Below are 27,983 nucleotides of genomic sequence, written 5' to 3'. Positions count from 1 at the left end.
GAGCATGAACTCAAAATCACTTCATACATTGAAAAACATAATAAAGAGATGACTCTCTAAAAATTGTCATAGCATCAACGGTTCAGGTACCGAAATGGTAATTACCAATTGAACTGATTATAAGCTGAAAGTATAATCCTGAAACCTTGTCCTTGTCCTGCGCTAAGGCCAACACATGACTCAATTTGCAGCTGTGCCATTTCAGTGTCACTGTATGCAGTAGTTCCATTCATGTCGTTATGCATTACGGATAAGAGGAGAGAAATCACATAATAATTTACTGTAAATAGACAAGGGATTCTCGTGTGTCTGAGAAACTTTTCAAAATTGGATGTGCTTGGCTGACACCGATTTCAATCTTCAATCTGGAAGCAGACGGTCAAGAATAGTCCGTATTTCCTCTTTGAAAATCAGATGTTAAATTAAGCGTCACAAATCGGAGTCTTCAATGTCCACGGTGTACAACACTCGGTTGAGGGAATAAATCCTGAATGTCAAGGATATCAGCTAGGACACCAGCTGCTGTGGTATCATTTCCTGCTCCAGCACCTTGGATAACCAAGGGTTGTTTCTCGTAACAACGGCTGTATATCTCCAGCTGCAGAGAAATGAATACAGATGATCAATCTTCATATGTTTGCAGAGAAACACCATAGCTATTCTTCAACAAAAGCAGTCACTGATCTATTGTTCGTATAACCTCCTATGTTTAAGGGATGCAACTTAAGATAAGTAGAATCTAAGACCTTAAGCTGCACAAAGTTTTGCAAGGTGACACCAGATGATGTGTAATGACAAATATAGGCTTCGGCCTGAGAACAGATATTAAGAGTTGTTCAAAGAGAGACTCAGCATGCTGCGACATCCATGTCACCTGTCAATGGGCCTCATGAGTCATGGCTAAGGTTGTAAGACATGCACAAGATGTCTGCATCTTTTCAAGAGATGATAAATAAGCTTACTTTAAATTCACAGCATGGTGGTATTTGTATGCCGATTAGCAGTTTTTGCCCAAACGTGAAAAGTCGATTGCGTAATCCAATAGGGATCATGATTTAGGTAGGCAAACGCCTCAAATTCACTCTTGAGACAGTCCGAGACTCTACCTCACAAATGTCCCAAACAGGACCTTAGACAATTAGAAAAATGTTTTACCTTGATACTTTAACGAACATCAAAACAATTTTTCGAACAGAGAATAGAAGTGAGGGACCAGAGAAACAGCAAAAAGGGAGGTGAAAGTGCAAAATGCTTACCACATTATCACTTCCCCTTAATCTTCCCAAAGCAGAATCTTTTGGGACTTCTTGGATGCCAACTTCACATCTGAAAGTGAGAGACGTTAGTCATGTACTCAAAAGATCTTTCAATAATTATTTTTTCCCAAGCAGCAGATACTTTATTATTCACTGTTTGTTTTAAGTGGAGCTGTTTGTAGCAGTTGATTTAGCTAGAACAAATCATTATAGTTCAAAAGTAGTTTTTTTTTTTTTTTTTGATAAAGAGGTCAAACAGATTCTTATCAATAAAATAGAAACTCAATAACCAATAAAGAGAAATTTCTACTTTTTCTTTTTCAGTCAACAAGTAAATAGATACTTCTTAATATAACCTTGTGCTAAAGAACAAAAGAAATGAAATCTCAAATGTTATGAAGTTAGACCAAACCCCTCCACGGAGAAGACAAGAGGAACTGAACTATTGAAGCTTGAACGCATATGCTTTTAGCCTAGAAACAAAACCAAACATATAATCTACCACTATGGAGAGAATATATTCAAACGAGGACGATCATTTTGCATCCAAATGAAGCCATCATATCATATGAACGGGTTACTGGATTATATCCAAACACATCCATACAAATACCTTAAGGTAGAATGAGGCAAATAGTTTTTTGCTTCCCATTTTCAATTGCCGTTATACTGAATACAAGAGTTTATAACGATTTTTCCAACATAAGTCTCGAGAAAAATATGATTAAAGCTTTTTTTGATAGGTAAAGTCTTATACTAAACTGGTGCAAAGATGGTACAGAAATAGTACAAGAACAAGATAACAACACTACCACCAATCCTACAACATGTTTCCCCCTAAGAGATGCAAGAAGTCCAGATATTGATCCATTCTATCTAGAGTACCATTATGACACCCATTAAGACCAAACTTTGGCAAAAATAGCCTGTCCGTGTTAACTAATTAAACTATGAATTAAAAATACACTTAGTTGACTAATTAAACTCGTGCATACAAAGGAAAATGACCAATGCGTTATTTTGTATTTTAATACGTGATTAAATCTTAAAAATGCAATTAAAATCTAAAAAATGCAATGAAATAAAGATAAAAATATTTTTAATGATTTTCATGATTTAAAATGCTACTAAATATGTACAAAACACAAATAAACACAAAACAAATCAAATAAAATACAGAGAAATTCCTAAAATTCTATAAAATGATTAAAAGCTACTTTGGAATATTTTTAGGAGTAATTTGCATTAGGGCAAGAATTACATGCTCACAGCTGCCCCTTTTTGCTCGAGAACATGAAGAGTTTTTGGATAAAGATAAAGTGAGCAATTGTTAATTGAACTATGTCCGACCTAATTCTGAAAGGATTCCTAGGCAGCCTCACTCTGGGGGGTCGGTCACGCCAAGTAAAATCCACATTCCAGCCAAAAGTAAACTAGGGCAGCAGTTATGGTATTTCGGCGATAATTTTGCAGAAAGGTTCCAAAGTTGTAGTTCGATCCAAATTCTTTTTACCCAAATACCTCTCAAGTCCTTCCGACCAACTGGCGAAAATGTTCAAGAATCGGAGGTTACGGTTGGTACCGCCAGAATGAGAGAAATAAAAATGAGAGTCTTATTGGTGAAAACTCTCACAGGCACCATAAGACGATGATGAGTGGAGAAATAAAAATGAGAGATGTGAGAATGCACGGGAGAAAATATTATTGATTATTATTAACAATGATACAATGAGACAATGAGCCCTATATATATATATATATATATAAAATACATGTCCTACTCCTAATACATATGGGATTAGGGTTATTTACTACTATTTACATAACTATTCTAACAAATACAAACCTAAAGTAGCATCCAAATCATATGTACCGAGCTTGTTACATGAATAACTAATACGAGGACCAGTAAGAGACTTGGTGAAAATATCAGCAAGCTGATCATTCGACCTCACAAATTTTGTAGCAATATCTCCCGAGAGTATCTTTTCTCTAACAAAGTGACAGTCAATCTCGATGTGTTTAGTTCTCTCATGGAACACTGGATTTGACGCAATATGAAGAGCAGCTTGATTATCACACACAAGTCCCATCTGACTAATCTCACCAAATTTCAACTCCTTGAACAACTGTTTGATCCAAATTAGCTCACATGTCGCCGTAGCCATTGATCGATATTCTGCTTCTACACTAGACCGAGCCACCATATTCTGCTTCTTGCTCTTCCAAGCCACCAAATTTCCTCCTACTAAGACACAATATCCAGACATAGAACGTCTATCAGAAGGTGATCCTGCCCAATCAGCATCTGAGTATCCAACGATCTGCTCATGGACTCGATCCTCAAACAATAAGTCTTGGCCTGGAGCTGATTTTATATACCGAAGAATGCGGACAACTGCATCCCAATGACTATCACAGGGATAATCCATAAACTGACTCACAACACTCACATGAAAGGAAATGTCAGGTCTAGTCACTGTGAAATAATTTAATTTACCAACCAACCGCCTATATCTTGTAGGATCGCTAAGAGGCTCCCCTGTCCTGGCAGAAGTTTAGAATTCGGATCCATCGGGGTGTCAACAGGTCTACAACTTGTCATTCTTGTCTCTTCAAGAATGTTTAAGGCATACTTTCGTTGTGAGATCACAATACCTGAGCTAGACTGAGCGATCTCAATACATAGAAAATACTTTAATGTGCTCAAATCCTTAGTCTGAAAGTGTTGAAAGAGATGTTGTTTCAACTTACTAATACCATCCTGATCATTGCCGGTAATAACAATATCGTCAACATAAACAACTAGATAAGTACAGAAATTTGAAGCAGAATGTCGATAAAATACAGAGTGATCAGCTTCACTACGAGTCATGCCAAACTCCAGAATAATTGTGCAGAACTTACCAAACCAGGCTCGAGGAGACTGCTTTAGACCATAGAGGGACCGGCGCAACCGACATACAAGGCCACTAAACTTCCCCTGAGCAACAAAACCAGATGGTTGCTCCATATAAACCTCATCCTCAAGGTCACCGAAGAAAAGCATTCTTAATGTCCAACTGATAGAGAGGCCAATGGCGAATAGCGGCCATAGATAGAAAAAGGCGGACTGATGCAATTTTAGCCACGGGAGAGAAAGTATCACTGTAATCGAGTCCAAATATCTGAGTATATCCTTTGGCAACAAGACGAGCCTTAAGTCGATCAACCTGGCCATCTGGACCAACTTTGACTGCATACACCCAACGACAACCAACAGTCGATTTACCCGAAGGAAGAGGAACAAGCTCCCAAGTACCACTCGTATGTAAAGCAGACATCTCGTCAATCATAGCCTGTCGCCATCCAGGATGAGACAGTGCTTCACCTGTAGACTTAGGGATGGAAACAGAGGACAAAGATGACACAAATGCACAATGGGATGATGACAGACGATGGTAACTTAAACCGACATAATGAGAATTAGGATTACGTGTGGACCGTATACATTTTCGTAGTGCAATCGGTTGATTAAGAGGAGACAAGTCCGCAGTATTAGCAGGGTCAGGTGCAGGACGTGAATCAGCCGGGCCTGATGCTGGGCGCGAACGAAGATGATAAGTCAAGAGTGGTAGAGCTGTAGAACGTTGAACTGGACTAGGTGGTGGCACTAGAGCTATAGTTGGTGGCACTGGACTAGGTGGTGGCACTGGACTCGGTGGAGCTGCAACTGGAACTGTAGGTTGTGGAGCTATGGAGGAAGATGAATGGGAGATAAGGACTGAATCTCCAAAAGAAGGAACTGGTAGCACCTCAGAAATATCTAAGTGATTAACTGGACCTGTGAAGTATGATTGGGTTTCGAAGAAGGTAACATAAGAAATCGCTGAAGGTCGGGAGAATAACATCAATATCCCTTTTGCGTTCTCGAGTAACCCAGAAATATGCACTTAAGAGCACGAGGAGCCAACTTATCTTTTCCTGGAGTAAGGTCATGAACAAAGCACGTACTCCCAAAGACACGTGGTGGAAGAGAGAATAAAGGTAAGTGGGGAAACAGGACAGAGAATGGAACTTGATTTTGGGTAGCTGAAGATGGCATACGATTAATAAGATAACAAGATGTAAGAACTACATCCCCAAAAACGCAATGGAACATGAGATTGTATGAGTAGGGTACGAGCAGTTTCAATAAGATGTCTATTCTTTCTTTCAACTACCCCATTTTGTTGGGATGTATACGGACAAGATATTTGATGAATAATCTCATGGGAGTTCATAAACTGCTGAAATGGGGAAGACAAATACTCTAGGGCATTATCACTACGAAATGTGCGGATAGAAACCCCAAATTGATTTTGAATTTTAGTGTGGAAGGTCTGAAAAATAGAAAACAACTCAGATCGATTTTTCATCAAAAATATCCAAGTGCACCTGGAATAATCATCAATGAAACTGACCAAGTAGCGGAATCCCAAGGTAGAATTGACCCGACTAGGACCCCAAACATCTGAATAGACTAAAGTAAAAGGTGACTCTGCTCGATTATCAAGACGTTGCGGGAAATGGGAGCGGGTATGTTTACCGAGCTGACATGACTCACACTCTAGAGTGGACAAGTGAGATAAGCCAGGTACCATTTTCTGAAGTTCTGACAAACTGAGATGTCCTAACCGTTTATGTAATAAATCTGGTGAATCAGTAACGGGACAAGTTATTGGAGGAAGACAAGATGCGAGTCCATGTGATTTTGCAAGGATAAGGTAATAAAGTCCATCTGATTCACGTCCGGTACCAATGATCCGCCCTGTACTGCGTTCCTGTATAAAAACAAGGGCATCAAGAAATAAAACAGCATATTTAAGTGATTTGGCTAAGCGGCTAACGGCTATGAGATTAAAAGGTCTACCAGGACCATAAAGAACTGAGTCTAAAGGTAAGGAAGGAAGTGGACTTGCTTGACCTATTGCAGTTGTCATGGCTTGAGACCCATTGGCCATTGTGACTGTTGGAAAAGATTGAGAATATGAAATACTAGTAAAAAGAGATTTGTTACCAGAAATATGATCAGATGCACCTGAATCAATGACCCAAGACTCAGAGGTTGAAGGTTGGGAGACACAAGTCACACTACTCTCTGTTTGAACAGAAGCTATTCCTGAAGATGTCGGTTTACATGCTTTGTACTGAAGGAACTCCATATAATCCGGTAAAGAAACCATCTGGATTGGATTCAATGCATTGGATCCAACGGATTGTGAGTTAAAGGCTTCAGATATGAATGTCATTATAATGTTGCACCGGAAAAAGCAGATTTTTTATTTTTGAAAATTATTGTTCACGCCGGAAAAATATAAAAGTGGTTGGAAATTGATTTAAATTGGATGGGTAGGCTCGGATTTGCGAGGAGAATACACTATCCTGAAAAAGTTTCTCCAAAATCTGGCCGGAAACACTGTAGCTCGCCGGAAAATTTCAAAATTGTCAGAATTTGTCAGGGATAGCAATGGTCGACTCGGAATTGCTGTGCGAGTGACCTTTCCTGAAGGAAGTTCGTCGGAAAAAGGCTGGAAGGGGTCTCACGGTCCAGCGCGTGCACAGATCTCGCCGGAAAATCTTGACTCTGCCCGATGTGTGAGGGCGCGTGGCAATGAGTTTTCCAGTGGGTTTTGTTGGGATTTGGTCGCGGGGCTACGGCGGACCTTGTGGTGGTGTTGGTTTGTTCACAACACTGACAAATAATGACTTTGACGCAAACAGTCACTTAGGTCACCGGAAAATTGCACGGTGCCGACTGATTTCTTCCCGGATGTCATTGGAATGACGCACAACGATAATTATCTCACCAATGCTCTGATACCATGTGAGAATGCACAAGAGAAAATATTATTGATTATTATTAACAATGATACAACGATCCATAATATATATATATATATATATATATATATATATATATATGTCCTACTCCTAATACATATGGTATTAGGGTTATTTACTATTATTTAACTATCAAACTAACAAGGGTAACCTATTGGTGAAAACCCGTAAAGGGCACTGTAAGGCAACGGAGAGAAGAGAAATGAGAGAGATTAGCTGGTGAAAATCCGCAAAGGGCACTACTGATCAAAGAGAGGATCCGCAACGCCATGGCATCAACACGGTCATGTGCAAGGTTTCTCGGTTTCAAGATAAGAGTTGTGATGAGTTTCTGAGAGTCGGACGGTTTACACAGATCAAGCATCTAGTTCAAAAGGCATGTCATGTTCATTAAAATCCGCATGTACTCCAGACCGGCCATGATTGGGCGATGCTCTAAAATTGAATTTTTTTTCGAATAATCAAATCGAAGTGCCCACAAAGGCAAAATAAAGCTGAAAATGTTAAGACTCAAGCGACTAACAGTCATGGAAAAGTTTGAAAAGCCAAAGGTTCCCCAATGCTCCGAAATTGAAAACTTCGAAAGAAAGAAGTCAAATTGAAATGCTCACAAAGGCAAAATAGAGTCGAAAAGGTTGAGTCCCACGTGACCAACCGTCATAGCAAAGTTTGAAAAGCCAAAGGTTCCTCGAGGCCGGAAAGGCAATTGGTAACAAAACCGACCATCATTTTAAACTAATACTCCCGTCGTTCCAATTTATGTGAACTTATTTCCTTTTTGGTCCGTTCCAAAAAGAATGACCCCTTTCTAAATTTGGAAACAATTTAGCTTAAACTTACAATTCTACCCTTAATGAGAAGCTTTTATAACCACACAAATACTCTGGGGCCCTTTTTAACTTGTTTAGGACCACAAACTCCAAAAGTCTTCATTTTTTCTCAAACTCTGTGCTCAGTCAAACAGGTTCACATAAATTGGAATGGAGGGAGTAGTTGTTTTTAGAAGAAAAAAAAAAGGAAACATTGTGCAATGCAGAAAAACAACTTCACAAATACAACCGAAAAGAAATCGTGCAGAGATTGAAAACAGCTCCGCAACACAAAACTGGCAAAAGGGAAGTTTTCTCAAAATTCTTTTCCGCAATTCGTTCGCATTTTTAAATACATTCAAAATCATGCTAGTATTGGGTATACCAATCCCAAGTTGCATTTTCCAACATAGGGTACACCACTCACTAGTTGACGATTTTAGACATAGGGTACACCACTCCCTATTCTCTTTACCAGTATAGGGTACACCATTCCCTAGCTGTGGAAATTCCAACATAGGGTATACCACTCCCTAATTAATTGATCTTAAATGCAAGGTACACAACTCCCTGATATCATTGCTAATATAGGGTACACCACTCTCTATTCTCCTTACCAGAATAGGGTACACCAATCCCTAGCCGTGTTTTCAAACATAGGGTACACCACTCCATGATATCATTGCTAATATAGGGTACACCACTCCCTAGTTTCCTTACCAGTATAGGGTACACCAATCCCTAGCTGTGTTTTCCAACATAGGATACACCATTCCCTAGTTTATTGATCTTATATGCAGGGTACACCACTTCCCTGATTTCATTACAAAATATAGGGATTAGGTTACACCATTCTCTAGTCTCCTTATCAGTATGGGTACACCAATCCCTAGCTGTGTTTCCAACATAGGGTACATCACTCTCAGTTGAATGATCTTAAATGCAGGATATACCATCCCTAATATCATTGCCAATATAGGGTGCACCATTCCCTGGCCGCATTTTCCCCAATTTAGGGTACATCATTCCTAGTTGAGGCGTCACTTTGACAATAAGGGTACAACATCCCTAAGGAATCATGATTTTCCAAGGGTACACCATTCCCTACATTTTATTGCTTTCAACAAAGAAATAATGCAATCAAAACTAACTAAACATACTTTCAATTAAACTAAACAAATCTGTTAATTACCCTAATTTATCATGCAATCAACTGTCAATCTAGTCGTGCAAACAGAATTGCTATTATATAAACGACACAAATTGAAACCCCATTGACAATCAAACAGTAAACTAAACAACTAAACAAAGCGAGATTAAGAAAAGCATAAAAGGATTACCCATCAAGGTTCCTAGTGCTGATCAATTCCGGGGAAAAGGAACGAATCTCCATGGGTTTATTGAGTTCAAATCACCAGAAATTTTTGCCCTAAGTAAATTATTCAGACTTTTAGTTTGATAAACACTTCATAGGTCAAACATTCATGGAGAATTGAAGGTTTGAACAGAAAAGGAAGGAGGTGATAAGTTCTGGAGATTTCTGGCCGGTGGTTGAAGTTTAAACCGAATTCCGGCAATCATGAAATAAAACCAAACCACCATCAACCGATAGCTCCACTGGGAGTGATCGATTGATGTTGGTTTCTACCTAAAACAACCCGAAATTTGGGGAAAATTGAAAAAGGAGAACTGAAAAAGGAGCAGGTTAGGTTTTTTTGAATTTCTAGATCTATAATTCGTGGAGTTCCAGAGAGATTTGAGGGACGAGGCTGGGAAGAGAAGGGGTATGGGGCTTGTTTGGTGATGATTTTGGGTTGTTTGGAGCCTGTCCGCCGCCGTGAGGCGATTTCTGGCGGCGGCGGAGGGCGAAGGATTAGAGAGATGAGATGGGGATGATTTGAGAGTCTTTTTTTTTTGGGTTGGGGGGGGGATAGGGGTCGATTCGGGCAGTTTTAAAGTAAGGTATGGTTAATTCTCAGCCATTCGATCAAGAGAAATAGAGGGTGGGGATTGATTGGGGTCAAACGGTGTCGTCTGTTTTAATGAGGGAATGGACCGGGTGTAACTATGGACTGGGCGGGTATTGAAGTCAATTGGGCCGCTCTAAATGTTCAGCCCGGTCGGATTATAGAGCACGCAAAAAAAATAGCCCGCCCATGTTAACTAATTAACTAGGAATTAAAAATACACTTAGTTGACTAATTAAACTTGTACATACAAAGGAAAATGACAAATGCGTTATTTTGTATTTTAATACGTGATAAATCCTACAAATGCAATTAAAATCTAAAAAATGCAATGAAATAAAGATAAAAATATTTTTAATGATTTTCATGATTTAAAATGCTACTAAATATGTACAAAACACAAATAAACACAAAACAAATCAAATAAAATATAGAGAAATTCCTAAATTCTATAAAATGATTAAAAGCTACTTTGGAATATTTTTGGGAGTAATTTGCATTAGGGCAAAAATTACATGCTCACACACGGGAGAGGTGAACAACTGACCAGATGACAAGGGCATAGTGAAATTATTAGTAGGACTTCACAAACATAAAACAGACTAACAGATACTATTGATTTGGGGATAGTATATCTCAAACTTATATGTCAAAGCAGGTGTAGTCATCCTTTGTTTTATTTTATTTTCTTAATAATGGTGGTGTACGAGCCAGTTGCGCACACCTTGACCATTTTATATCTGCTACCTCCTACCTGCAAAGGTACTGGGTAAATCTACCACCCACACTAAGGCAGATGGACGACAATTTTTTGTCTATGCTGGGGTTTGAACCCTTATCTTCAAGGTTACCCCTACTTCATTTACTGTTGGCCCATACCCTAGGGTATAGTTGTCTTAGTTTTTAAAGCATTTGTTAGAGGAGTTTATATTATTTTCTAAGATAAACTTGTCCTTAACAATAGTCTTCATTGCTCAACAGTACCTTTACTGGATTCCTTATCTACTTTCCAAAATTGTGGCAGAGAAATTCAGTCAAGCTCTTCTGAAGTCATGGAGAAAACTTGTCATAACACTCCCATCAGTGAGCAAGCTTTTGTTTAGGCTACTAGAGGCGTGGTGACTTGCAGTTGTGATTAGGATACAGGATCAAGTTGTCCATATTTGATGAGCAAACTAGAAACGAATATAAGGAATTACCTTGTATCATCAATCAAGCAGACATAACGCAGAACATTCCCGTTTGCAGAAGCTTGTTTAATCCTATCTTCAATATTCTTATCAAGTAAGGGAAGACCATTAGCTAGAAAGTCTTCCAGAGGCATCACATCTGGTCCCATTTCTTCAGGATACAAGCTTTCAATCTGAAAAGGACTTTACAATTGTATCAAAGTTACTGAAGCTAATTAAACTAGTTACAAAATTAAGAAGCATAGTGACACGTGTCCTAACCTTCATATCATCTAAGTTAATATGCCGCCCAAGGAGTCGAGCAAGAATTAGAGCCTATTGTGAAGACATCGAAACAAAATCTTGTTATGAGGGATGTCAACTTCTCAAAATTTCCAAAAACCAAGTATAACTAGGCAAATAAGCATGAAAGTACAGTACTACAGTACTGAGGAACCAAGTAGTAACTAGATCAAGTTGGATAAGATATGTTTTCCATCACAGTCCGTGCAAATGATTATAGCTAAATCACTACTTTTGTGTTCCCCTAAGACATCATCATTCGAAGTATCAAATAAGGAAAGAGTATAACAAAGTATTTGATGAGATACTCCTTCAATACTCTCATGAACAGGAAAATTAAGTGGTCTTAGATTATTGCATACTTGATTATTAGCCATTTCCAGATACATAATTGCTCCATATGGGTTAAATGAAGGCTTTCAAAGGGGTTCATAAAGGTTTTGGGCTTCCACCCTTGGAAGCTCAGAATTTTTTCACATAATATCATAGCCAACCTTTGCTAAGCTTATTCTTGCAGTAATAAGTCCACATTAAAGTTCACGTGTGAACTTCAAAATCTGGTTACACGGCAAGAGGGTGTTGAGTTATATAGTTTTCCTGTACGGGTTGTCTAAAGAGTTACACAGTAGTTCATAAAGGTTTAGGGTATTTCACCCATTCCCTTAGGGGTCGTTTCATAGGGGAACAAGTTATCCCGGGATTATAATGATGATTATAATACGGGGATTAAATAATGATGGAATTATTTGGTAAATATATTTTTATTGGAAAATATTTTGTTCATAGGACTAAAAATGGGATATACAGGGTATAATATAAACATGTATTTGGTTTACTTGATTTGGGATAAACTTTTATTTCCAATGTTAACCTTAGATTGTTTAAAAGACTTTGGCGGAAGAGCCTTGGAGAAGCACATCTTTGTCATTTTAGTGTTTATCCGGGGTTTAATTAGTCTACGGATTATTACCCACCCTCAATGTGGGCTAGAATAATACTCAGTTGTGGGATTAATTAACCCCGGGATTGCTAATCCTGGATTCTTAGAATCAATAAGACGCGGGATAAAATAGTCCTGCATTTAATCCCGGGATTATTAATCCCTTATCCCCAAATGACCTCTCAAGGTTTTAGGTGTACTAGGAAATTCTTTCACATTTCCCTTTTGAAGATCAAACTTCAAGTTATAATGCAAGATACATAAAGTGAATGCATGCATATTACCATGGATCCATTCTGCTAGCTTCCTTTATTCATAAATGGATAATACTCAGCACAAGAATATCACAGAAGTTAAATAGTTTCTAAACACTTCCGACAGTAAAGCATATAGCAGACTGTAAGACTGCAGGTATGTCCAGATAAACAAGAAAGATTATGCTTTAATCAGCAAAAATATTTGGCAATACAAATGGATTGAGGTCCCACTGTATGTTTAATCAGAAAAAAGATGTTTCCTAACCTTTCTTGCTACATCCATGCCACCAAGATCATCCCGAGGATCTGAAGAAAGTGTAAAATACATAAGAATACCTTCATACTTCAACTGCTCTTATAAGAATTGAGATGGAAGTCTAGTATTTTTTTCCCAGCTTTTTCCCTAATGCCATTTGGCATGGCCATATTGTTCCTGTATAATCACTGCTCAAAGAACACTATATCTTGACGATGGATTGAACATTGATGTATTTCTTTGCCAGAAAGGGCACCAGACTTTCCTTAGAAGTTTTGGAATGGCTCCACCAATCTTATAAAGAATTATGTCTTCACAATGTATTAGAACATTGATGTTATCTCTTTCTCAGACAAAGCATTAGAATCTCCTTAAAAGTTTACTTGCTTCGAAATTACATCTCATGTATACAATCTACCAGTCTCCATCAGATGGTGTAAGTTCTTCCCGGAACTTGAAAGTAAATATTTGGATTCATTCATTATGGATTAGATGGACTAGAATGAGAAGACAAGTCCTCTAAGGATTTCAAATTGATAAAGGAGCAAGTTTGTAACTAGAAATATTTTAACTGCCAACTTTGACCCTATATTAGTATTATTTCCTCAGTGCATACATATAAACATTCAAATCCAGAATCCTAACTAATGACACAATGTTTTCAAAAACAAAAAGTGCAGAGAAGGCAATAAGCCTTGTTGAGGCTTAAAGTCCAAAGCACACTTAAAGTGTGGGCTTTAGTAAAAAAGAAGTGCAATATGAAGAAAATTTATACCTATATTCACACGCATATCACACAATGTTAGAGATCATAATAGACACATAAATAGTACGTACATATTTAGTAATGATGAAGAGAAAGTCTATAAAATCATAAACTTAATAAGAAAAGATAAAACCATTCTACTTCTAATCCGTAAGACTATCATATTCATCTATGACTCTACGCCATCTTTCTCAATTAGGTGATTCATTGATATTACTAGAATTATAACCTTCAATCTCTTTTCCTCTGACTCATCAGAATCAGTTTCATCTTTTACGCCAACACATAGAGCTGGAGAGACAGATATGACGGATTGTATGTGCTCAACATTCTCGAGAAGACATACATGATGGATTGTAAAATTATCGATTTTTTAATAAGGAAAACTCTTGATACTTCTATGAATTTAAATGTTAAGCTTCTACCAAGTTAGGAGGAGCCTCTTAGTGTCTCCTAGTGATCTCGAGAAATATAAGTGGTTCGTTAACAAGTTACACTATTTGAGAGTGGCTAGACCTGATATTGCCTTTCCACTAGTTATTATGTTTTGATGAAGTAATAATAGATTTCATATTTCCACTAGTTATTGTCAATCGGCTTTTTATTCGCCATGTCATATTCACTAGGATGCAACGATCTGTATCCTTCGGTATATAAAATCCGCTCTATGGAAAGGATCCCTCAGTGAAGATCAAAGACAATCTACTATTGCTATATATAAAGATGCACAGATTGAATATGATCACCTTCTAATATACGTTGTACTTCTAAATACTATATTCTACTTAGAGGCAATCTGGTCTTGTAGAAGAGAGAATATTGGGTCATGACTGCGGTAACTTTTTTTGGGAGAAAGGTAGCATTGACTATGGTAACTTATGAACTCTACAAATCAAACAACCACCATAAGAATTGAAAATTGCTTATGTTAGTATGCCTTATTGGTTAAGTAACCAGATGTTATGCCCCCATGTTATGTTATCCAAGCTCCACATATCCAACCATGTATGTGTGATGGAGTGTTAGAGTCTCACATTGGTTGAGGAAGTGAGTTTGTCTCTTTACGTGGTCTTGGGCAATCCTCACCCCCATGAACTAGCTTTTGGGTCGAGCTAAGCCCGAGGTTCATTTTCTTAACAATTGAAATTAATCAAAAGGGAACTTGTGTGTGATTATCAAGTTGTATTTGTATCGCATCAAATGCAACTTCTCACAACCAACCATATAGAAACCGATTGTCGTTGTCCCAGAAAAAGATACTTTCACGAGAGATTGCTATAAAGTTTGTAAGGTCAAATGATCAACTTATAGACATATTCACCAAATTCCCTACCGGTTACATGTACAGCAAGCTCGTATATGCACCGACTAGAGGGGAGAATTAGATAGCTAAATGTAAGTAACAAGAACTAAATGTAATATATAGAGTTGTATGTGCATGTGCACCACATTAGACAAATTTAAGAAGATAGATTGTAATGTAAGCATATAAAGAATTCAGGTGAAAGACATTTTCTCATGCATTCTCTTAATCGCTTCTCATGTTTGTATGATTTCTAATACATTACAAGGAATGCTTTGAAGACAAACTTCCTAGACAAAAGGCCAGAAAATTATTATTTGTACCAGTGAAACACTTGCCTGACAGGAAAACAAGTAGAATTACTCAAAGAAGGAGCAGCATATAAACAAAAAGTAAGATTCTAAACTTAGTTCGAAATGGATTGTACCATATCCCATTTTTCTGTTTTTGTAAGTCATATCTTCACTACTTTATGGTGATTTACAATATTAACCTAGGGTGATTGCAATTTATCACCTGGTTCAGTGTAGCCAAGGCTTTTAGCAGCACTAACGACTTGGCTGAATGGCTTTCCATCCTCAACCTCACTCATTACATATCCCAGGGTACCTGTTAGATACCAAGATATACAGCATCATACCATCAAAAATTCTGATATTTAAACAAGCAAAGTAACCATTACAAATAATTAATTGCATCTCTAACCTATGTGGTAAATGGTCATAAAGTATTACCACTCAAACTCCCAATAATACAGTAGACGGGATCTCCTGATGAAATTATGCGATTTAAGGATGCAATGGCAGGAAGGCCTGCACCAACCTACCACATGATATAGCAATTTTAGACCCCTTTGCTTGGGCAAGTATAAACTGAACCAAGATAATTATATCCTTTGTATACAACAGAAACTAAACCAGTTCAATTGAACAAAGAGATTGCGCCACAAATTCCATATCAATGATTCAGGAGAAGGAAGCCAAACAAAAAACTCAAAGTAATTTCTACATGTTACAGCTTTTAAAACAGAATAAGAGAAAGGTTTAAAGTGCATGAGACATTTAAGGATCTCAAATACAAGTGAAGATGATTTTTACTATACAAGTACTCTAGACATCAGATAAACCAAATGATATCAATCATCAATATGTTATCACTTATTCCTTTTATCTTCAAATCTATATTCGCAGATAGATGCCTAACTACATCCTTTTTTAGCGAATGGAGGGAGGAAAATTGAGACAGGGAATCTGAACTTTAAACTTCAACCAGTAGGAAAATACTCTTCTCAGTTGGGAGAGAAGGTAATGCCTTCTGATCTGGATGAGCCACTCTGGATATGTAATTTAATAGTATCTTTTCATCATAATGAGCCACTCTGGATATGTAATTTAATAGTATTTTTTCATCATATCCAGTGAAGAACTCATCCAGCTTCTCTGTTTTATTTGGAAAGGGAATGGGGGCAAAGGAAGAATACTTAATTAACTATATTTCCAGAGTTTCCTTGGCCTAGTTTGTTCAAGGGATCCGGATATACTTGTGTTTAAACTCTATATGACAGGAGACGAAGTTAGAAAATGGAACTGGTCTCCATAGCAATAAGCTTGGTGTAAAATGCTGATATCAGAAAGCCAGGACAACCAAGGTTTCAGCAAGCTTTCTGGTCTTACTGGATCAAAAAAAAAAATTAATATTTTCTACCTAAAGACCCATACACTAGAATAACCCCATAAGATGACACTCTAAAATCATCTTTTTCTCCAGTATCCAAGAGCAGAAAAGAATTTTACACCCAAAGAAACAAGAGAACTTTTTTTTTATAAGGTACAAGAGAACTTACAGTTGACTCATGTCTAAGGCGACGTGGCTGTGAGACCAACTTATCGTAATCGTCCTGCAAATAGGAGGAAAAGGATCAATACACGCAACACAATAGTCACCATGTTGAGAGGAAATCCTTTTGTATTCAGTAAGTGTAATTGCATTGCAGATTAAAAAGATAAAAGGTGACAAGAGTTGAAATTGACCCATAATTCTGCAGGTACCCAAGTTATGCAGTGTCAGCTTATATCTCATTCCCCCACCCCAACTTTAACAGAGTCTTACATATCTTAGTGGCCATAGCAAACATAATAAGAAAGAGTGAAATGAATCAAAGGAAGCAATAATCAACTAATTTCTTTAGAAACTGACTTTGACTTTGATTCTACTGAATCGTGCGATCATTTCATCCAAAGGTTGAAGTTGTTACTTATGTTTCGACACATTCCCTCACATACGGACCTGATTTTTTTCCATGGGCCAAGCACATGAATTTTTTTATATTTTTCTGATGAACGGTGATGGCGAGAGTTGAGGCCTAAACCCAGAACCTTTTATGCTTTGCTGCCATATTGAATTGGGTAGTCATCTCATCAAAGCTTAAACTGTTCGATACAACACACTTATTTATTTAAACATATCTTCAACAGACTATATACTTCCTGAGATGGAATTTGACTCAATTTTCTTTCTTTTCTCATGTAGCATCTTTGTTAGTTTTTAAGATTAAGCACAATTAAACTGGATCATTTATTGCATTTCTGCATGTGCTTGGTTGCTGCAAATTAATAATTTTACAACCATGGAGGACATTATCTGCTACATTTTCTCCTTCAAATGCTTGTAACACATTCAATGGACAAACCATGTCTAGAGCAATGTTCCTATGCCACAACAAATATTTGGATTTATCCCTTCTTGCACGACCTCTGCAATACAAGACCATTCCAATACTTAAGCTACCAATTGAAAGAAATTAACAACAATACAAAGGGTAAGTTACCATTGACACAGTAAGAGGCTTCTTGTTAGCCAGCACCACACAACAACCAAAATCTACAACGCGATTTAGCACTCCAATAGTCTCGGCACTAGCTGAACAATCAACAAATGCTAAACCTGCCACGGTTTGAATTTCAGTCAAAAGGAGCCTGCTCGCGAAAGAACTCTCCAAAAGCTAACATCTTGAGACCTGTATTATCTTATGCCTTCACGTACAAAGAAGTTAAGCAAGTGCAATAAAGGTTATAAGCAAGAATAAAATGTATTTCGAACCCATTTGCTCCCTATAAAGACAAAACTTCCTTCTGCAGCATAATTAATTAGCAACTCGTTCCGGACGCAAAAAAAAAGGTTAAAAAATGGGCAGCCAATTAGCTCCATTAAAGCTAATTTATTCACTGTACTTCATGCATTTGAGCCTGGAGAGTAGACTATAGAGTGGAAGTAAATAAGCAAGGTCCAGAATCATATGGCAACTGAAGTCCACAATTGTACCATACTCATTAAAACATTTAAAAGTCACGGTGAAGATTTAACAGTAGGAATTGTTACTAATCAAACTTCTTAAGGAGATTATACGGAACAGATTTAACAGCTAGGAATTGTTATTAATCATCTTTCTCAAGGAGATCATTCCTCCACCACTAAAGATTACACTATAATATAAGCAAGTCTATGCTTTCCATAACAAACCAACCAACCCCAATAATCCAAAAAAAAAGCTTTTAACAGGCCACGAACCTGTTGATTTACCAAGAAGACCACCAATATCAGTTACTTTCGGTATAACTTCTGGACTGGTAAACACTTGGCATGCACCTACATGTTACAACCAAAAAAAAAAATCACCTTTTAGTCCTTCTGCAAATGAACACACCAAATGACTTTAACATCTTTAACAACACAACGAAAATGACATTCAACTCTCAAGGATGTGGCCTAGTAGTTAATGAAGTACGGATAGAACCATGAGGTCACACGTTCATATCCCGACGGAAGCAAAAAAAATTAAAAATTACGTGATTTATTCCAATCTACCTAAGCCATGGTGGGCAGAGTTAGCCGGTACATATGCTGGTGGGAGATAGCAGGTGCAACGTGGAATAGTGGAGGCGTCATTAAAATAAAAATAAAAACACAAGAAAAATGGTGAACTGTTACCAAAATTTCCAAGTGTCGGCAAAGGAGAGCCATTGGATTTGACCCGGCAAACTTCTAGAAGAAATGAATCATCCAATTCTGCAGTAAAAACATCAGGTGCAACCACCAAAGATTTGCTATCACACACACCCACTACTCGCAGATGCACCCCCTGCAAGTATTACTCATAAATACCCAAGAAAATACACTGCTAAGCATTAAAAATTCTTTTTTTTTTCTAAAGTTACAAAAAATGATCATTACCTGTTTGGCGTGAAGGGATCGACAAGAAACAATGTGTTGGAGGAGTTGACGGCCAACTCCACCACAACCCATCAAAAGCAACGGTATATTTTTCATCTTTTTGCTCTATTTTGAATTTTCCGATTTCCTTTCGAGAGACTTTGGTTTTGATACTTTGATCGATCGGGGTTTTGGGGGTTTTGGACGAATGTCTGTGTGTACATTTTGGTTCTTAATGTTTCGCATGTGACATATTAGACCCATGTGTGTGTGAGGCACATGAATGTTTTTAGTTGTCTGACCAATTTTATTGCTCTTTTTGTACTATTTAATGTTATGCATTTTGACTTTGTATGGAGTTTAAAAACATAATTTAGAACTTTTATAAAATAATAAAAGAAAAAGAGTATTGCATAGCAAAGTAGAGAGAGGGAATTCTTATTGATATGCGATGATTTACATAGGAATAGAACCCTCTATTTATAGGGAGAGAGTGACTTAGCCACCAAGTAATAAACTCTAGAATCTCTCTAAATATAGACATTCACCATAAATGGAATTCTATTTATAACACTCCTCCTTAAATGTCTATTCAACAGATAATGTGCCTCGTTAAAACTTTAACTAAAATAAAATCCAGTGGGAAAAATTCTAGTAAAGGAAAAAGAGTACACATATTTAATAATACGCCTTTTGATTGCCTCATAAAAACCTTGCAAGGAAAATCCAGTGGGACAAAACCTTGTAAGGGAAAAAGAGTGCAACGCACATTAACTCCCCCTGATGAGAGCATCAATTCACATCTTTAAGCATTTGCATTCCAATCTTGTACACCGTCTTCAAAAGATCTTTGGTAGAAGCTAAGATGTATTGTCTTCATATGATCTTGTTAGAATCGTCAGTTCAATATCTTCACGTAGAGGTGAAAACTCTTGCTATCATATTATCATGCTTATAGTTATAGCAAGATACATTTGTGCACAAATTACACTGAGGAAGTGGTACCTCAAGATCAAGAATTGTAGATGTTTCAAGCAACTTAAATCCTTCATGGATTGTCATATAAGTTAAGTCATATAAGCCATATAACAAACTTTAGATGCATATCAAGTTTTTATGTCATGCTAGACATATAAGATATTGAAAACTGATTGCACATACCATTGACTTTATACTTTCAAGTATTTGAACAACATAGACAAAATTATATGTCTTTCATATGAAACCAATTCTATTCGAATTGTGTCTCTTCCATTTGGCCAATATTTTTTTGTCTGTAGGCGACAGACTTAAGATCTTCATCTATATTTAGCGCTATCATAGATGTCGTCGACGAACATTTTATATCGATTCCTAACATTTTTCATAAAGACATAACATAGAGATCTCTTCATTCATATATTCAGGTACCTGAATCTCTCATGAGATGTTATGAAGTGCTATGTCATGTGATCTTCTAGATCACTTGCCTCCTTATTATGACCACTTTGATCATTTTCTCATCTTCTTTATCAAGAAGTTTTATTTGAAACCAATTAGTATATACGCTTTAAGCGTACCATAGACTTTGTCCTTCTAGGACTTAATAGGAGCATTTGCAATGAGAATATAGTTACTTTCTTTGGACCAGCAAATGCGTCTGGCATGCTTTGCAATATATTGCAAATAAATTATCCTTTTATGAACTTCAAGTTCATATTATGTTATTCGAGGATCTAGATATACACATGATAATTCATTCCACGTAACTTTTTCTCAACTGTTTATCATGTCTCCCCCTCATGTTAGAAAAACTAACTTGTTTTCTCAACTTTGAGAATTCATCTTTGTGCGTTATGGTGTTAATCAATATACACTGCACATCAATAATAATAAGATGGAATTATTTGGTTCCTGACCTTGAACCATTTGTGAGGGGAGAATGTAATATACTTTCGTATATAACCTATATCAAACTGATACATATAACTTTGTTCTCATAAGCAATATTTTAGCTATTAAGTGGAGACACTCAATAAATTATTTTGTTAAACTGGTTGTGATGTAAGCCAACTTATCAAGATGAACTTCTTGAATAGAAAATCTGGAATTTATGCTCGAAATTAAACTATTGAGCAAGTTACCTCGCAAAATACCATGTTGCGAGTTAATAATAATTGCACATGTGACCATCTCATAGATGCATCTTATGTGGTATACATGGCAGGTGAATGAGCCCATATTCACTTTTGATATTTCCAGCATTCATGGGATTCAATCCCAATTTTAGTTGGTCTACTAATTAATAAGAACAAGCAATGTAAGAGAATTCGTAAAGAACTTTCTAGTTCTTTAATATTTACCCATGTGAATTCTCTATTATTTTTGCACACCATACTTAAATTGATATGGCTAACCCAAATGCTAACTGAATAAATTATCAATATTGATAAACTTCAAGTTTACATCATGACGTGTGCAATTATTAATAAACACCAAGTTTATTATGATATGAGTTTTTATATCAATAAACTTCTACTTTATTATGGCATTCTTTTGTGTGTATAGTACAAACTGGAGAATAAAGCGAGTAACTTTTCACATACATATTACCCGCTACAAATTGTAGTAGTAGAAGATATTAAACCTTTCCTTTATTTATAGTCTCAGTATGACCAACCGCTTTCGCGAATACTTTAGAAACTAAATTAGTTTCTTTGAGACTTACTACAACACAATATTTTATTGATAATCAATTTTATTTCTCCAAAATAGTGGTAATTGGCTCTTCCAGAGCTCTCAATTAATTTTGTACTACCATATATTTATTAACATCCATATGGTCATATATCTCTTTCAAGGAGAAAGTTATACCATTATGGTCATGGTCAAAATTATATGAAAGATATGTTTTTTGCATTATTGTTGTCCTTTAATAATCACATTGCCAAAATATTTTGGCGTACAATAGGTACGTGACCAATGACCATTCATGCCATAATAATGATATTATTTTCTTTTATCATCTCAAACCTTCATCTAGAGGTGAGTGTGGTATATTCGCTACCACTAGTACGTTCATATTCTTTGAAGAATGAATATGTATTCATAAATTAGATGTTGTCACATTCACATCATGAATGGACCATAATCATCTATATGTGCTTTATAAAATCTCATGTCAAATCAATGACAAATATTACTTTCACAAAGTGAGATTATTTTGAGAATCCTTATTATTCCCATTATCACAATGATGACGATTATAATTTCGTCTATTGCCACGTCCACATCCATTGATACCTTCACGATAATAATTTTATCTTCTTTCAGACTTATCACATATTGCTATCACATTCTCTTAAGGGAATGAGAATGGAGCAAATTCAATGGGACGGGTTTTCAATTCTTTGCCCACAATCATACATGAATTTGATCATGGCAAGGCATAGAAATTTTACCACTTTGGGTGGTTATAATTTCTTTCAAACTCCATTAAAGTTACAATCAAAATTTATCGTCTTTGTTTGTATTTAAAATCAAATTGTAGAATGTCAAGAATTTGAAAGAGAAAAGTAAAATGCTTACCTTAAATCCAGAATTTAATCATGAAGGAAGTTCATGGAACAATTGACAATCATTATGCTCAATCCCAAAGTTTCTACTCAATTGGTTAGAGTCTCGTGCTGATAACGTGTTATAAAATAATAAAAGAAAATTCTTATTGATATGAGATGATTTACATTGAAATAGAACCCTCTATTTATAGGGAGAGAGTGACTTAGCCACCAAGTAATAAACCCTAGAATCTCTCTAAATATAGATATTCACCATAAATAGAATTCTATTTATAACAATAACTTGTATTTTAGAAAAAGTCATAGCTATATGTGTGGTTATATATGTTCTTGTTAAGGATAAAAAAATTGAAAAACAAATTCTTGTTTCATAGATTTATGGTAGAGAGTCTATTAAAATTACTCTACCATCACAGTTCTTCGATAGTTGTGGCTTGAAAAAATGCATCAAGAATTTGATGAACGAAATCTGCTGAAAAGAAGCAACTTTTAGCTGAGTCGTGAGCTACAATGTTATGTGCATCGTTATCCAAACTGAAGAATATTACCACAGATTGCAACTTTATAGAACCCAAAGGCAAACAAGTGGCAGTCTCAATTTCTCAACAAATAACAATTTAATGTAAAACAAAAGTCGTAGTAAAACATTACAGAATAACAATATGCAAATATCATCGATGTCACTAGAAATCAAGAATGATTTGAACGTGAAAAAGATAATGAGAAGTTACAAAATAGAAACTCCCTAAGAGTCTATTGGTGTCCTCTAAGAATGATCCAAATTTTAGTATCTACCAAGAATTCAAAGGGTCAATTCCAAGAAAGAATTGTAGTCGAATCAGAAAATAGTTGTGAAAAACATAATTCCAAAGCCAAGAACGATGTTCATCTTGGAGAATGACATGGTTTGAGCTGCATTTTTATCGTTGTTCTCAGTTGTAGGGCTTGAGGCCAATCCTCCTGTGGAAAGAGAGAAAGGGTTAGAAAAATGGTATATTTACACTATCAGTGTATTTTAATTTGCTGTAAAAAAGGTTAGAAAGTTGGTATTTTTGCATTATCAGTGTATTTTAATTTGTGGTAAGAAAAAACTATCTTGATTTTTAGGTTATTAATCCCACTTTGTACGGACGATTTTCCGTGATTATATTTTAGGTGACATAATAAAAAAATATGCATGATACAAAATCACTTTCTAATATTGGGTAAAAAAGAACTATGTAAACTTTAAATGTTGTAAATTTTCGTTTACGTATTTTAAAATGTTTCTTTTAAAGCTATCTTTCTGTGGTTGTTGAATTACCTTTTAGAGAAAAAGGTAAATATTAAATTATTTAAGCACAAATAGATAAATAACTTTACCAGGTGAAAGAGCAGGAGCTAATTCATCACTTGTTGTTGGAGCTGCAACTGGAATACCTAAAGCTGAAAAGCAAAAACAAAAATTTAAAAATAATCCGTCAGATCCAACCTCCAAGTTGAAGATATACTATATATACATCTTAAGATATATATATATATATATATATATATATATATATATATATATATATATATATATATATATATATATAACCCAAAATTTGGGGGGAAACAAAAGGAAGTTTATAGAATATTAGTTTTTTTATTATGCAGTTTGCAGATAGACAACAGTTTATCACATCCTAATAAGTAAAAAGAAAACAAAAGTTACGTAGTATATTGTTTCGGTTTCTATATTTGAAGTCTCACTGTATGGGTGTTATAAATGTTTTGGTGAATGTCTCAATCAATACATAAAACTAATATTACACAGCACTGCTATATAATAATATTATCTATAAGAGATATCACATAAGAGCTTAATAAATAAAGAAATTATGTATGCAGTTTTCACTTAATTATGAGTACATGGTTAATACTATTTAATCGTGATTGATGTAACTTATTACCTACGGATAGACCTCACATTATAATCTTATAGAAAATTTTACAATGTAATTTTTGGACGCAAAGAAATAAGATAGGAAGAAATGGTGCATTTATTGGTTTTTCGATGAGCCTGCCAATCTGGTTGGAAGTTGTGAACCAGCGGACTATAATGAAGACCATTAATTGGGCCACATTCTCCCCGCTCGCACTACACCAATAGTTTATTTGGTCAAAAATATAAAAAGTATTTTTCTCAAAATTATTTTTGCCAATTTGTATTTAATTAATAATGTGAAAAATATATTTGACCCGCATTTAATGCTTGGTCAAACTTTTAAAAATTATTTTCAAGTATATTTTTTTTAAAAGTGTTTCAAAAAAAATGCTTTTGAAAAGAAGATATTTTTTTCCACTTCTAAAAAAGTTGCCCTGTCTCTTAAGAATTCAAGTTTAATTATTTATTTGTTCTTGAATCTTTCTCCTCACTTAATTTTCGTTTCAAGAATATTAGCATTAATTAAAATATAATTACTTCATCAATGCCATTATGTCCTTTTCTTTCCTAATTTGAAAACAAAGTTTCCTCACATGCAAATCCCTTGAAATCTCCAACAAATTTAAGTCATAAACAGAAAAGTTAAGTCATAAACAGGGTCAAACAAATTGTTTTCTTACAATATCCTACAAGTATAAAGTTGCATACTGACCATAATCTAATTTCCTAATATTCTCTTAGGTAGGCCTCCGATCTGTCGTCCCCAAAAAATTTAAAAGGAAAAGGGTAAGTTACATATTTGGCCAGGCGACCAAAAATAATTACGTCTACTAGTCAAATATACAAATTATACATTAATATACAATATATATTATCATTTATTATTTTTTGAAGCAGCTATACAATGTAATTTTCGTCTCGCAAGTTGTTTAAGAGGAAGATTAGATCAAGTTTTGTTCTGTATACAGTTTTTTGACAACAATTTTAAACAACAAACTATATCTGAAATTTACCTTTACTATCCATAACTCTCGAAGAAAATTTTATTCGTTTCCTCTGTAAAAAAAAAGGGTAATAATCAAAGTATCGTATTAGAGAAAAAGAAGGGTTACCTGCGCAAGTGCTAACTGGTGGAGTTTCTACACTGCAAATATTAGGAAGTTTAAGAGCCCTACTAATATCAATCTGGACACCAAGTTTATCAGGATCACCAAGCAACTGACACAAGCAAATTGGGTTACTATCCACTAATCCAGCAAGTTCAGGGCAACACTCTTTATCTGGCTTAGTCAAGTTGCTTCCTTGTTCTACAAATGTTAGGCAACTTGACATGTTCACCAACACTGACAAGCAATCCAACCCGGGGCTCGGGGCGGCCGGGGCCATCGCCATCGATGGCCCTGAGGCCGCTCCCATCGGTGATATTTGTGCTTCGCCGGACGAAACTAGAATTGAAAATAGGAGAAATGTGGTGGCAATGGCGCCGGTAATTTTGGTTGTTGAGGCCATTGATTTTGGTGGTGTTAGAAATGTGTGAGCAATGAAGTATAAGCAGGGTCAGAGATATAAAGAAGAAGTAGTAGTACTTATTATTGAGGTAGCTTGAATAGGGAAATGTGAATAGCTAACTTTTAGGTAGCCCAAAATTAAATTTTCCAATACCTACTACCAGACTATGTTTTAAAATTCTGCATTTATTCTTTCCTTTTTCCTTTTCTTTTCACATTCTCCATACAGTTTATGGCAAACTAAACTCTGGAAAATATGGTCCACCTCTAGTGATAAATCAATGAAGTGTTCTCAAGGGGTCAAATTACACATTGATGTGGGTGAATGAGTTGAGTGCTAGACGCCGCACAAGGAAATTAAAACTTGTATCACATATCCTTCTCTGTTTTTATTTTATATATGCCTTACTTTGACTATACACGGATTTAAGGTTGTAAAAGTGTGTGTAACATATCAAAAACAACATTTGAAATTTTGATTTTAAATATGATATTGTCACTTTTATAATGAAATGTTTGGAATTAAAAAATTACTACGTGTGGAAATGTGATATTTTAACAAACAAAAAACAACAAATCCAGTGAAAATTCACATGCGGGGTCTGGGGAGAGTAATGTGTACACAGTCTTTATCCCTACCTTGAGAAATTAGATAGATTGTTTCCAATAAACTCTCGGCTCATAAGACTGAAAAAACAAAAAATTAAACGAATAAGACACATAAATTGAAACGGTGAAAATAGTATATCATTTCAACAAGCAATTGACAAAGAAAAAAGAATGTCCTCCACCACCTGATCCACCCACCCGCCCAAGAAAAGAAAGTGAGGAACAAGAAACTCCCAAAGAGTTGGGCGTTTGAAAACAAGAAGAATGTGCCGCCATGGGAAAAGACGAAAGTTTCATGGCATGTAGGACAGAGAAAGCTGGAATTCTTCACTTTCTCTTTTGAAAACTTCTAGCTCTATCTTTTCTTGCAACACCAAGCATGTTTTTGTGTTATTTATATATGGCCAAAAAATGAAGAAAAAAATACAATAGAACGAATTTTCTTTAAGCAAGATGTATTATCTATCTTTCTAATGTATTTTAGTTTGAAGTTTTAAATCTTATTTTCCTAATATAACTCAACCTTTAATTTAAACATCGGAATACCATGAGAGCTTCAAAAATCAAATTTATCTATCTATCTATACTATATTAAAAACACGAAAGCCCTTAGCAAAATATAGTTCGTCTTTTTTACCCTAACCTAGATAAAATAGTCAATTAAGCATTTCCTAATATTTAGGACATGAAAATTAAATTGGTTATTAATTAGGACTTTAAAATTGATTAAAATTTTACCTTAACTAAATGTTTAAAAAGTCAATTATTTGGTATGTTAGTACAAAAGTTGTAGACGTTCATAGTTTCCATAATTACGTGACATCCTAATGGCATTCTAATTGTATTCGTGATGAATAAAACAATTTTTGACATCAAATAAGAAATTTCTTTTAAGAACTATTAGTATTAGTACCCGTGCGATGCACAGATAAAATCTTAAATATATTACTCATCAAACTTGTGAAATATCTTATTAAGGTACATTAGACATTTTTCTTAAATTTCAATTGTCAACGCAATGAACATAATAACAACCTTTCTAATAAAAAAAATCATTTAGTCACAAAATAACTTGTTTGTAATCTTCTCTTTTCGCTAGAGCTTCATGAATATTGCCATGCCATTTGCCCCCTTCTTCAATTGATATTTGGATATGAGCTATACTTCGCTTATTTTTCTTTATTATATTTTTATCAAAGTTGATGCAATGTTCTATGAACTAATTGTTCTCCTTTTTCATAATTGTCAAACTTGATACAAATTTTCTCTTCAATCTCGAAACCCTTATGGCAAGCTAATTGACAAC

General features: G+C 35.6%; 2 protein-coding genes across 2 annotated transcripts; both read right to left on the bottom strand.

The window, feature by feature from the left end:
* Window positions 1-42: 42 nt before the first annotated feature.
* On the bottom strand, window positions 43-19,343 carry LOC107795544 (uncharacterized). The gene is made up of 12 exons (XM_016618202.2): window positions 19,119-19,343; window positions 18,876-19,026; window positions 18,456-18,533; window positions 17,716-17,831; window positions 16,732-16,785; window positions 15,623-15,710; window positions 15,405-15,497; window positions 12,829-12,869; window positions 11,346-11,399; window positions 11,094-11,257; window positions 1,257-1,326; window positions 43-598 (listed from the first exon to the last, which is right to left on the bottom strand). The coding sequence occupies exons 1-12, from the start codon at window positions 19,212-19,214 to the stop codon at window positions 446-448; spliced, it is 1,158 nt and encodes a 385-aa protein (XP_016473688.1). The 5' UTR covers window positions 19,215-19,343; the 3' UTR covers window positions 43-445.
* A 3,909-nt stretch (window positions 19,344-23,252) lies between these two features.
* On the bottom strand, window positions 23,253-26,829 carry LOC107795545 (non-specific lipid transfer protein GPI-anchored 2-like). Its single transcript, XM_016618203.2, has 3 exons — window positions 25,673-26,829; window positions 24,017-24,079; window positions 23,253-23,614 (listed from the first exon to the last, which is right to left on the bottom strand). Exons 1-3 carry the CDS (start codon window positions 26,067-26,069, stop codon window positions 23,493-23,495), a joined length of 582 nt encoding a protein of 193 aa, XP_016473689.1. The 5' UTR covers window positions 26,070-26,829; the 3' UTR covers window positions 23,253-23,492.
* Window positions 26,830-27,983: the final 1,154 nt, after the last annotated feature.

This window comes from Nicotiana tabacum, chromosome 18, assembly GCF_000715075.1.
Source record: "Nicotiana tabacum cultivar K326 chromosome 18, ASM71507v2, whole genome shotgun sequence".
Taxonomy (NCBI): Eukaryota; Viridiplantae; Streptophyta; class Magnoliopsida; order Solanales; family Solanaceae; genus Nicotiana; species Nicotiana tabacum.
The sequence above is the reverse complement of the archived record's forward strand: the minus strand, read 5'-3'. Positions and strand labels throughout refer to the sequence as shown.